Below are 17,520 nucleotides of genomic sequence, written 5' to 3'. Positions count from 1 at the left end.
CCTCCTTGACTACCGGTACTAGTAATGGGTATCAACCTCCTTGACTACTAGTAATGGGTATCGGCCTCCTTGACTACTAGTAATGGGTGTCGGCCTCCTTGACTACTACTAATGGGTATCGGCCTCCTTGACTACCGGTACTAGTAACTGGTATCAACCTCCTTGACTACTAGTAATGGGTATCGGCCTCCTTGACTACTAGTAATGGGTATCGGCCTCCTTGACTACTACTAATGGGTATCAACCTCCTTGACTACTAGTAATGGGTATCTGCCTCCTTGACTACCGGTACTAGTAATGGGTATCAACCTCCTTGACTACTACTAATGGGTATCGGCCTCCTTGACTACCGGTACTAGTAATGGGTATCAACCTCCTTGACTACTAGTAATGGGTATCGGCCTCCTTGACTACTAGTAATGGGTATCGGCCTCCTTGACTACCGGTACTAGTAATGGGTATCAACCTCCTTGACTACTAGTAATGGGTATCGGCCTCCTTGACTACCGGTACTAGTAATGGGTATCAACCTCCTTGACTACTAGTAATGGGTATCGGCCTCCTTGACTACTAGTAATGGGTATCGGCCTCATTGACTACTAGTAATGGGTATCAACCTCCTTGACTACTAGTAATGGGTATCAACCTCCTTGACTACTAGTAATGGGTATCGGCCTCCTTGACTACTACTAATGGGTATCGGCCTCCTTGACTACCGGTACTAGTAATGGGTATCAACCTCCTTGACTACTAGTAATGGGTATCGGCCTCCTTGACTACCGGTACTAGTAATGGGTATCAACCTCCTTGACTACTAGTAATGGGTATCGGCCTCCTTGACTACCGGTACTAGTAATGGGTATCAACCTCCTTGACTACTAGTAATGGATATCGGCCTCCTTGACTACCGGTACTAGTAATGGGTATCAACCTCCTTGACTACTAGTAATGGGTATCGGCCTCCTTGACTTCCGGTACTAATATTGGGTATCAACCTCCTTGACTACTACTAATGGGTATCGGCCTCCTTGACTACTGGTACTAGTAATGGGTATCAACCTCCTTGACTACTAGTAATGGGTATCGGCCTCCTTGACTACTACTAATGGGTATCTGCCTCCTTGACTACCGGTACTAGTAATGGGTATCAACCTCCTTGACTACTACTAATGGGTATCGGCCTCCTTGACTACCGGTACTAGTAATGGGTATCAACCTCCTTGACTACTAGTAATGGGTATCGGCCTCCTTGACTACTACTAATGGGTATCGGCCTCCTTGACTACCGGTACTAGTAATGGGTATCAACCTCCTTGACTACTAGTAATGGGTATCGGCCTCCTTGACTACTACTAATGGGTATCGGCCTCCTTGACTACCGGTACTAGTAATGGGTATCAACCTCCTTGACTACTAGTAATGGGTATCGGCCTCCTTGACTACTAGTAATGGGTATCGGCCTCCTTGACTACTACTAATGGGTATCGACCTCCTTGACTACCGGTACTAGTAATGGGTATCAACCTCCTTGACTACTACTAATGGGTATCAGCCTCCTTGACTACTAGTAATGGGTATCGGCCTCCTTGACTACCGGTACTAGTAATGGGTATCAACCTCCTTGACTACTAGTAATGGGTATCGGCCTCCTTGACTACCGGTACTAGTAATGGGTATCAACCTCCTTGACTACTAGTAATGGGTATCAGCCTCCTTGACTACTAGTAATGGGTATCAACCTCCTTGACTACTACTAATGGGTATCGGCCTCCTTGACTACTAGTAATGGGTATCGGCCTCCTTGACTACCGGTACTAGTAATGGGTATCAACCTCCTTGACTACTAGTAATGGGTATCGGCCTCCTTGACTTCCGGTACTAATATTGGGTATCAACATCCTTGACTACTACTAATGGGTATCGGCCTCCTTGACTACTGGTACTAGTAATGGGTATCAACCTCCTTGACTACTAGTAATGGGTATCGGCCTCCTTGACTACTACTAATGGGTATCTGCCTTCTTGACTACCGGTACTAGTAATGGGTATCAACCTCCTTGACTACTACTAATGGGTATCGGCCTCCTTGACTACCGGTACTAGTAATGGGTATCAACCTCCTTGACTACTAGTAATGGGTATCGGCCTCCTTGACTACTAGTAATGGGTATCGGCCTCCTTGACTACCGGTACTAGTAATGGGTATCAACCTCCTTGACTACTAGTAATGGGTATCGGCCTCCTTGACTACTACTAATGGGTATCGGCCTCCTTGACTACCGGTACTAGTAATGGGTATCAACCTCCTTGACTACTAGTAATGGGTATCGGCCTCCTTGACTACTACTAATGGGTATCGACCTCCTTGACTACCGGTACTAGTAATGGGTATCAACCTCCTTGACTACTACTAATGGGTATCAGCCTCCTTGACTACTAGTAATGGGTATCGGCCTCCTTGACTACCGGTACTAGTAATGGGTATCAACCTCCTTGACTACTAGTAATGGGTATCAGCCTCCTTGACTACCGGTACTAGTAATGGGTATCAACCTCCTTGACTACTAGTAATGGGTATCGGCCTCCTTGACTACTAGTAATGGGTATCGGCCTCCTTGACTACCGGTACTAGTAATGGGTATCAACCTCCTTGACTACTAGTAATGGGTATCGGCCTCCTTGACTACTACTAATGGGTATCTGCCTCCTTGACTACCGGTACTAGTAATGGGTATCAACCTCCTTGACTACTACTAATGGGTATCGACCTCCTTGACTACCGGTACTAGTAATGGGTATCAACCTCCTTGACTACTACTAATGGGTATCAGCCTCCTTGACTACTAGTAATGGGTATCGGCCTCCTTGACTACCGGTACTAGTAATGGGTATCAACCTCCTTGACTACTAGTAATGGGTATCGGCCTCCTTGACTACCGGTACTAGTAATGGGTATCAACCTCCTTGACTACTAGTAATGGGTATCGGCCTCCTTGACTACTAGTAATGGGTATCGGCCTCCTTGACTACCGGTACTAGTAATGGGTATCAACCTCCTTGACTACTAGTAATGGGTATCGGCCTCCTTGACTACCGGTACTAGTAATGGGTATCAACCTCCTTGACTACTAGTAATGGGTATCGGCCTCCTTGACTGACGGAGGGTGTGCGTGTGTGCGTGTGTGTGTGTGTGTGTGCGTGTGTGTGTGTGCGTGTGTGTGTGTGCGTGTGTGTGTGTGTGTGTGTGTGTGTGTGTGTGTGTGTGTGTGTGTGTGTGTGTGTGTGTGTGTGTGTGTACATGCAGAACCACGAGGACAAGGAGTGGAAGTTCGCCCGGGCCAAACTGTGGCTGAGCTACTTTGACGACAAATGCACGATGCCGCCTCCCTTCAACATCCTGCCCTCGCCCAAGACCGTGTGCTACCTGCTCACCTCCATCAGCAAGTGGGTGTGCTCCCACACCTCCAAAGGCCGCGTCAAGAGACAGAACAGCCTCAAGGTGAGACCCCCGCCGCCGCCATCTTCTCCCCCCCCCAGAGGACCCACGTCCGCATGTGTCCCGCAGGAGTGGAAGAACCTGAAGCAGAAGCGTGACGAGAACTACCAGAAGATCATGTGCTGCCTGGTGCACCGCTACTTGACGTCCACGCGGCAGAAGATGCAGAGCACGGACCAGGCCACCGTGGAGAACCTCAACGACCTGCGACAAGACCTGTCCAAGTTCCGCAACGAGATGAGAGACCTGCTGGGCTTCCGGACCTCCAAGTACGCCATGTTCTACCCGCGGAGCTAAAAGGGTCCTGGACTCCGACCAGGAAAGTGACTTCATTATTTATCTGCTTTTTGTCAACACATCAATAAATATTTGAGGTCTTCATCCATACAGACTTTTATTAGCAACATCAATAAGACTGTTTTTACACGGCCCTTCAAAATAAAACTCAATTCAATGAAGTACATACAACTGCCGAAACAATCACAATTCTTATTCATCCCCATACTCATTTTCATAAATCCATTAAAAGAAAATAAATAACTTTTTAAATATTTTTGTATTTATAAGAATCCCTTTTTAAAAAATAAGTTTGTAAGCCATCTCCATGCAATGTGTACTTCCTGACACCAGAGGTCAGATTTAGTTCCTGAAGTACTAAAACAAGGAAATGAACAACAAAGAAATATTTATGCCTTTACAAATATGGCTGTGTATCAAATGGAATATTTCCATCAGTACACTTTAAGTATACTGTGTACACTTACTTCCTGAGTTTGTCCACGGTGAGTACTGTCCCTTTACTTTTGTTTTGTAGTACACTTGACCCAAATGACGATCACGATATTTACTTTCTTCTCTTAACTCCTTCCCATTGTTTCAAGTTAGTCCCGCCTCTTCCGCCAGCCGACACTATTGAGTGTGCTAAGTGTCCATCAATGCACACTCACCATTTTGAGTGTAACATGCTAGTACCGACTAGCATGAAGTCAATACTTGGAAGACTTAGTGTAAGTACACAAGTGTACACATTTATCCACTCAAAAGACTAGGTGTAAGTACACAAGTGTACCCACTTATGCACTCAAAAGGTGAGGTGTAAGTACACAAGTGTACACACTTAGGCACTTAAAAGACTAAGTGTAAGTACACAAGTGTACCCACTTACCCACTCAAAAGACTTAAGTGTAAGTACACGAGTGTACCCACTTATCCACTCAAAAGACCAAGTGTAAGTACACAAGTGTACCCACTTATCCACTCAAAGGACTAACTGTAAGTACACAAGTGTACACAATTACACACTCAACAGACTAGGTGTAAGTACACAATTGTACACACTTTTGCACTAAAAGGACTAAGTGTAAGTACACAAGTGTAAACACTTAGGCACTTAAAATACTCATTGTCAGTACACAAGTGTACCCACTAAGGCACTTAAAAGACTAGGTGTAAGTACACAAGTGTACACACCTCGATACTTAAAACATTAGGTGTAAGTACACAAGTGTAAACACTTAGGCACTTAAAATACTAATTGTAAGTACACAAGTGTACCCACTAAGGCACTTAAAAGACTAGGTGTAAGTACACAACTGTACACACCTTGATACTTAAAACACTAAGTGTAAGTACACACGTTTACCCACTTTTGCACTAAAGGGACTAGGTGTAAGTACACAAGTGTACACACTTATGCACTCAACAGACTTGGTGTAAGTACACAAGTGTACCCACTTATGCACTCAAAAGGTGAGGTGTAAGTACACAAGTGTACACACTTAGACACTTAAAATACCAAGTGTAAGTACACAAGTGTACACTCGTATGTATTCAAAAGACCAAGTGTAAGTACACAAGTGTACACTTGTATGTACTCAAAAGACCAAGTGTAAGTACACAAGTGTACACTCGTATGTACTCAAAAGACCAAGTGTAAGTACACAAGTGCAGTAATTGATAGTTCCAAAGAGGTCCAATGAGATCCTGTTTAAATCCAAAGAAAAGGTGAAATATGAAGTTGATTTAGTAAAAGTGTAAAGAGCTGTTCCTAATCTTCTTCCCAGTTCCAGTCAGCAGTGTTTGTTCTTCAGGACTCTGAGCACCTTCTGTTCCAGTTCCAGTCAGCAGTGTTTGTTCTTCAGGACTCTGAGCACCTTCTGGTTCCTGCTCTTGAAGCCCAGCACAAAGTTGTGAGGGCCAACCTTCCCTCGGCCCTCCTGGTCCACCTCACCCATGAAGATGTAGTTCAGGCCTGCATGGGGGGTCACACACACACAGCCTGAATGCACATCCAGGTGGAGCAGGAGGAGGAGGTGGAGCAGAAGGAAGAGGAGGAGGAGCAGGAGGAGAAGGGAGAGGAGGAAAAGACAAAAAGGTAAAGAGAGGAGGAAAAAAAGGAATAGGAGGAGAAGCATGAGATGAATCTGCTCCTCACATGTCATCTTTAATATAGTATATCATATATGTATAAATATAAATAATAATATAATATGTATGATATAAAAATATTTACAAATATAAAAATATGTATAATATCAAATATGTTTAATATAAAATATGTATAAATATTTTAAAAATTAAAATATGTATAGTATAAAATTCTTATTTTTATATCTATACATATTTTATATGTATAAATATTAAAAATTATACTATAGAAATATATATAAATGTAAAAATATGTATAAATATAAAAAAATATATTATAAAAAATATATATGAATGTGAAAATATGTATGAATATAAAAAAAGGGTAATATAAAAATATGTGCAAATATAAAAATGTGTGTAATATAAAAACTATGTATAGTATAAATATAAAAATGTATAAATATAAAAAATAAATAAATATATAATTGTAAAAATATATATGAATATAAAAAAATTAAAATATAAACAATATGGATAGTATAAAATATGTATACATTTAAAAAATATGCATAATTATAAAAATATATATTATATAGATATATATAAATATACAAAATTGTGTAGTATAAAAATGTGTATAATATTAAAAATATGGATAGTATGAAAACATTTGTAAATATAAAATATGTAAATATGTGTTGTTATATCTATACATATTTTATACGTATAAATATTAAAAATTATATTATAGAAATATATATAAATGTAAAAATATGTATGAATATAAAAAAATATATTATAAAAAATATATATAAATGTGAAAATATGTATGAATATAAAAAAAAGGTTAATATAAAAATATGTGCAAATATAAACATGTGTGTAATATAAAAACTATGTATAGTATACATATAAAAATGTATAAATATAAAAAATAAATAAAAATATAATTGTAAAAATATATATGAATATAAAAAAATTATAATATAAACAATATGGATAGTATAAAATATGTATACATTTAAAAAATATGTATGATTATAAAAATATTTATTATATAGATATATATAAATATACAAAATTGTGTAGTATAAAAATGTGTATAATATTAAAAATATGGATGGTATGAAAACATTTGTAAATATAAAATATGTAAATATGTGTTGTTATATCTATACATATTTTAGACGTATAAATATTAAAAATTATATTATAGAAATATATATAAATGTAAAAATATGTATAAATATAAAAAAATATATTATAAAAAATATATATAAATGATAAAATATGTATGAATATAAAAAAAGGGTAATATAAAAATATGTGAAAATATAAAAATGTGTGTAATATAAAAACTATGTATAGTATAAATATAAAAATGTATAAATATAAAAAATAAAAAAATATATAATTGTAAAAATATATATGAATATAAAAAAATTTAAATATAAACAATATGGATAGTATAAAATATGTATACATTTAAAAAATATGTATAATTATAAAAATATATATTATATAGATATATATAAATATACAAAATTGTGTAGTATAAAAAAATATGTAAATATGTGTTGTTATAAAAAAATTGTTTTAATGTTTGTTTTGACTAATTGTTACTTCACTTTATTGTTAAACGTTGTATAAGACCAAGAGAAAACTAAGTCAGTATTTAAAACACATTTTACTGTAAAAGTCACGGTTTTTACACATAACTACTGTAAATGTGTGTTGGTGTACATACTTTTTCTATTGAGTGCTGCGGACTTCAAAATAAAAGCATGCAATTTCGTATTCTTCACTTTCTAAACCCATACAACAAATCAGGGGTTCTTAACCTTTTTGGGCCCAACTTTCCCACTCAAATATTAGCAATGAACTCGTAATATTTCTCTTGATCTTAATCATATTCAGATATATCTAACCTCCCGACTTCTTCTGTTAGTTTCACACTGTCATTACTGCCACAAGTGGTGGAAAAGTGTATTACAAGAATTGCTATGGTGGCCCAACAATGAAGGAACACTGCAATAAATGACATCTTTTCAGCTGTGTCCCAGGACTAAAGCTTGGAAAATCTCACCTCTCGTGACGAGCGGACACTTGCGACACAGGACCAGGATCTTGGTGCTCATGGTCTTGCCCGCCTGCTGGATGGCCAGACTGCCTTCCTTCAACACGCTGACGATGGACACGGTGACGTGTGCGCTGCCCCCTCTGGTCACGGCCGAGATGACCGTGCCTGTGATCACTGCAGGTAGCAAAACATTCTGCTTAATAATCATAATAATAATAATATCAAGGTCATGCATAGTCGGGTCAAGTCTAGTCAAAGTGATTGACAGCTAGGGGGCGCTAATGTGTTGTAAGCATTAAAGCCCGCCCTCTTTTGGATCTGAACCAGTTCTTTAAAGTGGTTTTTGGCCTATAGACGCCTGACGGAAACCAAGATGGCCGACTTCCTGTTTGCTTAACACTATTTCGTTCTTGAAGATTTTACGTGTCATGATGGACTATATGTGAATCTGGTTTACGTGTCATGATGGACTATATGTGAATCTGGTTTACGTGTCATGATGGACCATATGCGAATCTGGTTTACGTGTCATGATGGACCATATGTGAATCTGGTTTACGTGTCATGATGGACCATATGTGAATCTGGTTTACGTGTCACGATGGACTACAGGTATATGTGAATCTGGTTTACCTGTCACGATGGACCATATGTGAATCTGGTTTACCTGTCATGATGGACCATATGTGAATCTGGTTTACGTGTCATGATGGACCATATGTGAATCTGGTTTACGTGTCATGATGGACTACAGGTATATGTGAATCTGGTTTACCTGTCACGATGGACCATATGTGAATCTGGTTTACGTGTCATGATGGACCATATGTGAATCTGGTTTACGTGTCATGATGGACCATATGTGAATCTGGTTTACCTGTCATGATGGACCATATGTGAATCTGGTTTACGTGTCATGATGACAAGTGTAGATGCAGTAGTAGGAGTGTAGATACAGTAGTAGGAGTGTAGATACAGTATTAGGAGTGTAGATACAGTAGTAGGAGTGTAGATACAGTAGTAGGAGTGTAGATACAGTAGTAGGAGTGTAGATGTAGGAGTGTAGATACAGTAGTAGGAGTGTAGATACAGTAGTAGGAGTGTAGATGTAGGAGTGTAGATACAGTAGTAGGAGTGTAGATACAGTAGTAGGAGAGTAGATACAGTAGTGTGAGTGTATATACAGTAGTAGGAGTGTAGATACAGTAGTGTGAGAGTATATACAGTAGTAGGAGTGTAGATACAGTAGTAGGAGAGTAGATACAGTAGTGTGAGTGTATATACAGTAGTAGGAGTGTAGATACAGTAGTGTGAGAGTATATACAGTAGTACACAGAGCAAAGGTGACTGAGCATTCTTCCAGGACGTGGCATGTCGACTCTTTCATTCCCGCCAGGAATGAAGACGCTCATAGATCTTCCCACTGTGCTGCAGGGGACATCCAACATTTGTGTCCACTGTAGGAAGAAGTGTCTGCTCCAAGTGGAGATGACAACTTCTGAACATCTTTTAAAAAGCCCATGTGATCATGTGGTCATCAGGGCAGGAAGTAAACATCATGTGGTCATCAGGGCAGGAAGTAAACATCAGCGTGTGAATCACTTTCATTTAGCAGCCACACAGCGCAGTTAGTGTACTGTAATGTGTGCTTAGTGTACTTGCACCTTCCTCTCCAACAGTTAGTGTACTGTAATGTGTGCTTAGTGTACTTGCACCTTCCTCTCCAACAGCACCTCTTTCACGCCTTAAATCATCTGTACACACATTCCGTAGGACGTTGTCTCCCATCAAAACAATTCTTTAAAACACATCATTTCACTCATTTTTTATGTCTTGTAACCATTTTTACTGAGCAAATATAATTCAACCACTTTTCATGTAAGTTCTCACATCAAAATAAAATATTCATATATATATACAATATGTATATATATATATATGTGTGTATGTATATATGTATATACATGTGTATGTATCTACAAACCCCAAAAGCAGTGAACTTTAACTTTAACTTTAACTTAAAGGCCTACTGAAATGATTTTTTTAAATTTAAAGGGGAATAGCAGATCCATTCTATGTGTCATACTTGATCATTTCGTGATATTGCCATATTTTTGCTGAAAGGATTTAGTAGAGAAAATCGGCGATAAAGTTCGCAACTTTTGCTCGCTGATAAAAAAAAGCCTTGCCTGTAGCGGAAGTAGCGTGACGTCACAGGAGCTAGTATTCCTCACAATTCCCCGTTGTTTACAATGGAGCGAGAGAGATTCGGACCGAGAAAGTGATGATTACCCCATTAATTTGAGCGAGGATGAAAGATTTGTGGATGAGGAACGTTACAGTAAAGGACTAGAGTGCAGTGCAGGACGTATCTTTTTTCGCTCTGACCGTAACTTAGGTACAAGCTGGCTCATTGGATTCCACACTCTCTCCTTTTTCTATTGTAGATCACAGATTTGTATTTTAAACCACCTGGGATACTATATCCTCTTGAAAATGAGAGTCGAGAACGCGAAATGGACATTCAGTGCCTTTTATCTCCACGACAATACATCGGCGAAATGCTTTAGCTACGAGCTAACGTGATAGCATCGTGCTTTAACTGCATATAGAAACAAAAAAATAAAGGATAGAAGGAAGGATAGATAGAAAATCAACAATACTATTAAACCGTGGACATGTAAATACACGGTTAATGCTTTCCAGGCTGGCGAAGGTTAACAATGCTGTGCTAACGACGCCATTGAAGCTAACTTAGCAACCGGACTGCACAGAGCTATGCTAAAAACATTAGCTCTCCACCTACGCCAGCCAGCCCTCATTTGCTCATCAACACCCGTGCTCACCTGCGTTCCAGCGATCGGCAGAAGGACGAAGGACTTCACCCGATGCGTTTGGCGGCACGTAGGAAGTCAAGGTGAAGTCGGCGGCTAGCGCTCCAACAAAGTCCTCCTGGTTGTGTTGCTGTAGTCCGCTGCTAATACACCGATCCCACCTACAACTGTCTTCTTTGCAGCCTTCATTGTTCATTAAAAAAATTGCAAAAGATGTCCAGAATACTGTGGAATTATGAAATGAAAACAGAGCTTTTTGTATAGGATTCTACGGGGTACCATAACTTCCGTTACTCGGACTTCGTCACGCGCATACGTCATCATACCGCGATGTTTCAGCCGGATATTTCCCGGGAAGTTTTAAAATGTCACTTTATAAGTTAACCCGGCCATATTGGCATGTGTTGCAATGTTAAGATTTCATCATTGATATATAAACTATCAGACTGCGTGGTCGCTAGTAGTGGCTTTCAGTAGGCCTTTAACTTTAAGTTGTCAGGTTGTGTAAAAGGTAAATAAAAAGAGAATACAACAAATCCTTTTCAACTTCTATTCAATTGAATAGACTGCAAAGACAAGATATTTCACGTTCACACTGACAAACTTTATTTTGTGCAAATATTAGCTCATTTGGAATTTGATGCCTGCAACATGTTTCAAAAAAAGCTGCCAAAAGTGGCAAAAAAGACTGACAAAGTTGAGGAATGCTCATCAAAGACTTGTTTGGGACATCCCACAGGTGAGCAGGCTAATTGGGAACAGGTGGGTGCCATGATTGGGTATACAAGCAGCTTCCATGAAATGCTCAGTCATTCACAAACAAGGACGGGGGCGAGGGTCACCACTTTGTCAACAAATGCCTGAGCAAATTGTTGAAGGACAACATTTCTCAAGCAGCTATTGCAAGGAATTGAGGGATTTCACCATCTACGCTCCGTAATATCATCAAAAAGTTCAGAGAATCCGGAGAAATCACTGCACGTAAGCCATGATATTACGCACCTCGGATCTCTCAGGTGGTACTGCATCAAAAAGCCACATCAGCGTGTAAAGGATATCACCACATGGGCTCAGGAACACTTCAGAAACCCACTGTCAGTAACTACAGTTGGTCGCTACATCTGTAAGTGCAAGTTAAAACTCTACTATGCAAAGCCACAGCCATTTATCAACAACACCCAGAAACGCCGCCGGCTTCTCTGGGCCCGAGCTCATCTAAGATGGACTGATGCAAAGTGGAAAAGTGTTCTGTGGTCTGACGAGTCCACATTTCAAATTGTTTTTGGAAACTTTGGACCTCGGAAAGAGGAAAAGAACCATCCGGATTGTTCTAGGGTGAAAGTGTAAAAGGCAGCATGTGTGATGGTATGGGGGTGTATTAGTGGCCAAGACATGGGTAACTTACACATCTGTGAAGGCACCATTAATGCTGAAAGGTACATACAGCTTTTGGAGCAACATATGTTGTTACCCAAGCAGTGTTATCAGAATCAGAAATACTTGAATAATCCCTGAGGGGAAATTAAGATGTTCGGCACAAACCCATTCAAGAGCAGACAGGCATTACAGGGACGCAGAACAGGATTGCTGACGGGTCTGCAAACTTCCTGCGCCCCTTACAAAAAAGGTGAAAAACAGGTAAACGCTACGCGGTGGGGGGTGAGAGAAAAAAAAAAATCAGTCTAAGCCTGGCCCCTGGAAAAGGAGGTCCAGACTGAGGCCAAGGAAAGAAAAATAATAATAACAACACAGCATGTGTGTAAGAGGGAAACATCAAAGAACACAAAGGACATTAATGGACGCCCCTGCTTATTTCAGCAAGACAATGCCAAGCCAGGTGTTACAGCAGTCATAGTAAAAGAGTGCGGGTACTAGACTGGCCTGCCTGTAGTCCAGACATTGAAAATATGAGAAGGGAGACTGTTGAACAACTTAAGCTGTACATCAAGCAAGAATGGGAAAGAATTCCACTTCAAAAATGTGTCTCCTCACTTCCCAAACCTTTACTGAGTGTTGTTAAAAGGAAAGGCCATGTAACACACTGGTGAACATGCCTTTTTTTGCAATGTGTTGCTGCCATTACATTCTAAGTTCATGATTATTTGCAACAAAAAAAGAAGTTTCTCAGTGTGAACATGAAATATCTTGTCTTTGCAGTCTATTCAATTGAATATAAGTTGGAAAGGATTTGTTGTATTCTCTTTTTATTTACCATTTACACAACTTCACTGCTTTTGGATGTATATGTATGTATATATATGTGTATATACATACATGTGTGTGTGTATATATATATATACACTACCGTTCAAAAGTTTGGGGTCACCCAAACAATTTTGTGGAATAGCCTTCATTCCTAAGAACAAGAATAGTCTGTCGAGTTTCAGATGAAAGTTCTCTTTTTCTGGCCATTTTGAGCGTTTAATTGAGCCCACAAATGTGATGCTCCAAAAACTCAACCCGCTCAAAGGAAGGTCAGTTTTGTAGCTTCTGTAACGAGCTAAAGTGTTTTCAGATGTGTGAACATGATTGTGCAAGGCTTTTCTAATCATCGATTAGCCTTCTGAGCCAATGAGCAAAAACATTGTACCATTAGAACACTGGAGCGATAGTTGCTGGAAATGGGCCTCTATACACCTATGTAGATATTGCACCAAAAAGCAGACATTTGCAGCTAGAATAGTCATTTACCACATTAGCAATGTATAGAGTGTATTTCTGTAAAGTTAAGACTAGTTTAAAGTTATCTTCATTGAAAAGTACAGTGCTTTTCCTTCAAAAATAAGGACATTTACATGTGACCCCAAACTTTTGAACGGTAGTGTATATACAGTAACACAAAAACAAGCTGTCTCTCTGATCACCGTAGGTGTATAAATAATAATATGGTGTTAAATAAAATCAGTCCCTTGGGCACAAAACTGAAAATAATACAGCTCTCCAAAAAGTGCACTTCTGCTGCTATTGGAACATAACTGCTTGTTATGATGCTTTGACATTTTTGCACTTTATTTCTTTATTGAAAGAAAATTCTATGAACAGAAAAGTTGTTTGCAAATGTGGTTACAATGCTAAAAAAGTGTATTTCTGTAAAGTTAAGACTAGTTTAAAGTTATCTTCATTGAAAATAAGGACATTTCAATGTGACCCCAAACTTTTGAACGGTAGTGTATATATATATATATATATATATATATATATATACATATATATACATATATATATATATATATACACACACACACTTTAAATGCCTTTGACTTTCGGTCCTCGACCACATTTTTTTAACGTATATCGTTGAATTATATATAAAATAATAAAAATAACAGACAACAAGAGATGTACTTACCAAAGTTGCTTAAGCAAAAGTTGCTTTCGAGGGTTCCTCGTCTTTTGCATTTCTGCCGACACAAAGCCACGGAGTACTTGAGAGCTACACACACGCGCACACACACACACACACACACACACACACACACACACACACACACACACACACACACACACACACACACACACACACACACACACACACACACACACACACACACACACACACACACACACACACACACATAATTAGGTTTAATGGCAGTGCGAGGCAGACGAGAAGAAGCAGGCTGCTAGCTACGTGTGATCCTGCTGGTGGCGGGCGGCGTGGTGGTGGGAGGTGGCGTGGTCGCCATGGAGAACTTCTTGGGGCGGAACTTGTAGTGGCCGACGAAGCCGTCCGCCGTCAGGCTGAGGTCCGACAGGAACTGGACCACCAGCCGGTTGCCCTCGGACAGGACGGGCCTAGAAAGAGGGCGGCGGTCAAACACCAGGGGACGTCCGACACGAAAGCACATCAGCACCTACGGCGGGGGGCTGTCTCCGCAGTATTTGCCGATCTTCTTGGCGTCGTTGATTTCGCCGCCGTTGAAGATGGAGACGTGGTCGTAGCGGCAGTAGTTGTCTCGCTCCACGTCGAACTTCTCAAAGGTCACTTCGATGATCTGAAAGTCAAAACAACTGCTGCTCGTTTGTCGGCTTGTTGAAAAGTCACAAGATTTTACAGTAAAAACGGGCAGAATTTTACTGTAAAAATAACATTGGGGAAAATTCTGGAGTCTGAGCGGCCAGTTTTTTACTGTAAAATCTACTGATTTTTTTTTATAGTGTATGTTTAAAAAATTCATTTTACTGGCAGAATTTTACTGTAAAAATAACAATGGTAGTACATTTCAATTGACAGTAATTCTGTGTTAAAAAAAACTACTACTAAATTCTGGCGATTTAGCTAACAGTTTTTTTACTATAAAATCTACAGATTTATTTTTTTAGAATGTATGTTAAAAAAAAGTCAGTACATTTTACTGTAAAAATAACAATGGTAGTACATTTCAATTTACAGTAATTCAGTGTAAAAAAAAACTACTACTAAATTCTGGTGATTTAGCTAACAGTTTTTTACTATAAAATCTACAGATTTTTTTTTTAGAATGTATGTTAAAAAAAAGTCAGTACATTTTACTGTAAAAATAACAATGGTAGTACATTTCAATTTACAGTAATTCTGTGTAAAAAAAAAAACTACTAAATTCTGGCGACTTAGCTAACAGTTTTTTACTATAAAATCTACAGATTTTTTTTTTAGAATGTATGTTAAAAAAAGTCAGTACGTTTTACTGTAAAAATAACAATGGTAGTACATTTCAATTTACAGTAATTCTGTGTAAAAAAAAAACTACTACTAAATTCTGGCGACTTAGCTAACAGTTTTTTACTATAAAATCTACAGATTTTTTTTTTTAGAATGTATGTTAAAAAAAATCAGTACATTTTACTGTAAAAATAACAATGGTAGTACATTTCAATTTACAGTAATTCAGTGTAAAAAAAACTACTACTAAATTCTGGCGACTTAGCTAACAGTTTTTTACTATAAAATCTACAGATTTTTTTTTTTAGAATGTATGTTAAAAAAAAGTCAGTACATTTTACTGTAAAAATAACAATGGTAGTACATTTCAATTTACAGTAATTCTGTGTAAAAAAAAACTACTACTAAATTCTGGCGACTTAGCTAACAGTTTTTTACTATAAAATCTACAGATTTTTTTTTTAGAATGTATGTTAAAAAAAAGTCCGTACATTTTACTGTAAAAATAACAATGATAGTACATTTCAAATTACAGTAATTCTGTGTAAAAAAAAAACTACTACTAAATTCTGGCAACTTAGCTAACAGTTTTTTACTATAAAATCTACAGATTTTTTTTTTTAGAATGTATGTTAAAAAAAAGTCAGTACATTTTACTGTAAAAATAACAATGGTAGTACATTTCAATTTACAGTAATTCTGTGTAAAAAAAAACTACTACTAAATTCTGGCGACTTAGCTAACAGTTCTTTACTATAAAATCTACAGATGTTTTTTTTTAGAATGTATGTTAAAAAAAAGTCAGTACATTTTACTGTAAAATGAACAATGGTAGTACATTTTAATTTACAGTAATTCTGTGTAAAAAAAAACTACTACTAAATTCTGGCGACTTAGCTAACAGTTTTTTACTATAAAATCTACAGATTTTTTTTTTAGAATGTATGTAAAAAAAAAGTCAGTACATTTTACTGTAAAAATAACAATGGTAGTACATTTCAATTTACAGTAATTCAGTGTAAAAAAAAACTAATACTAAATTCTGGCGACTTAGCTAACAGTTTTTTACCATAAAATCTACAGATTTTTTTTTTTAGAATGTATGTTAAAAAAAAGTCAGTACATTTTACTGTAAAAATAACAATGGTAGTACATTTCAATTTACAGTAATTCTGTGTAAAAAAAAAAACTACTACTAAATTCTGGCGACTTAGCTAACAGTTTTTTACTATAAAATCTACAGATTTTTTTTTTAGAATGTATGTTAAAAAAAGTCAGTACATTTTACTGTAAAAATAGCAATGGTAGTACATTTTAATTTACAGTAATTTGGTGAAATGAAAAAACTACATTTCAGGGTAAAATTATAGCGACTTAGCTAACAGTTTTTTTACTGTGAAATCTACAGATTGTTTTTACAATACATGTTAAAAAGTCAGTGTATTTTACAGTAAAAACTGGCAGATTTTACTGTAAAAATAACATTGGTAGTACATTTCAATTTACAGTAATTCGGTGTGGAAAAAAAATCATTTCCGGGGAAAATTCTGGTGACTTAGCTGCCAGTTTTTTACTGTAGGTAAAATCTACTGATTTTTTTATAGTGTGTTTAAAAAATTCAGTACATTTTACTGGCAGAATTTTACTGTAAAAATAACAATGGTAGTACATTTCAATTTACAGTAATTCAGTGTGAAAAAAAACTACTACTAAATTCTGGTGATTTAGCTAACAGTTTTTTACTATAAAATCTACAGATTTATTTTTTTTAGAATGTATGTTAAAAAAACGTCAGTACATTTTACTGTAAAAATAACAATGGTAGTACATTTCAATTTACAGTAATTCAGTGTAAAAAAAAAACTACTACTACTAAATTCTGGCGACTTAGCTAACAGTTTTTTACCATAAAATCTACATATTTTTTTTTTTTAGAATGTATGTTAAAAAAAAGTCAGTACATTTTACTGTAAAAATAACAATGGTAGTACATTTCAATTTACAGTAATTCTGTGTAAAAAAAAAACTACTACTAAATTCTGGCGACTTAGCTAACAGTTCTTTACTATAAAATCTACAGATTTTTATTTTTAGAATG

General features: G+C 37.4%; 2 protein-coding genes across 5 annotated transcripts in view; one reads left to right on the top strand and one right to left on the bottom strand.

Annotated features, from left to right (window-relative positions):
- Window positions 1-3,954, top strand: part of LOC133630274 (short transient receptor potential channel 1) — a 36,714-nt gene extending 32,760 nt beyond the window's left edge. For both annotated transcript variants that reach the window (XM_062021760.1, XM_062021761.1), the window contains exons 12-13: window positions 3,305-3,499; window positions 3,566-3,954. In XM_062021760.1, the coding sequence (XP_061877744.1) occupies window positions 3,305-3,499; window positions 3,566-3,793 (423 nt within the window). In that variant the 3' untranslated portion in view covers window positions 3,794-3,954. The remainder of the gene's footprint in view (window positions 1-3,304; window positions 3,500-3,565) is intronic.
- The window catches only part of LOC133630276 (procollagen C-endopeptidase enhancer 2-like), a 24,269-nt gene continuing 10,637 nt past the window's right edge, over window positions 3,889-17,520 (bottom strand). Inside the window, exons 5-10 of one of the 3 annotated variants that reach the window (XM_062021763.1) lie at window positions 14,639-14,775; window positions 14,412-14,575; window positions 14,130-14,213; window positions 7,953-8,120; window positions 5,650-5,774; window positions 3,889-5,598 (exon numbers count right to left, since the gene is read on the bottom strand). In XM_062021763.1, the coding sequence (XP_061877747.1) occupies window positions 5,566-5,598; window positions 5,650-5,774; window positions 7,953-8,120; window positions 14,130-14,213; window positions 14,412-14,575; window positions 14,639-14,775 (711 nt within the window). In that variant the 3' untranslated portion in view covers window positions 3,889-5,565. Of the gene's footprint in view, window positions 5,775-7,952; window positions 8,121-14,129; window positions 14,214-14,411; window positions 14,576-14,638; window positions 14,776-17,520 lie in introns of all 3 variants that reach the window. The other 2 variants (XM_062021762.1, XM_062021764.1) reach the window with 2 other exon arrangements.

The sequence above is a fragment of the Entelurus aequoreus genome, linkage group LG15 (genome assembly GCF_033978785.1).
Source record: "Entelurus aequoreus isolate RoL-2023_Sb linkage group LG15, RoL_Eaeq_v1.1, whole genome shotgun sequence".
Lineage (NCBI taxonomy): Eukaryota > Metazoa > Chordata > Actinopteri > Syngnathiformes > Syngnathidae > Entelurus > Entelurus aequoreus.
The sequence above is the reverse complement of the archived record's forward strand: the minus strand, read 5'-3'. Positions and strand labels throughout refer to the sequence as shown.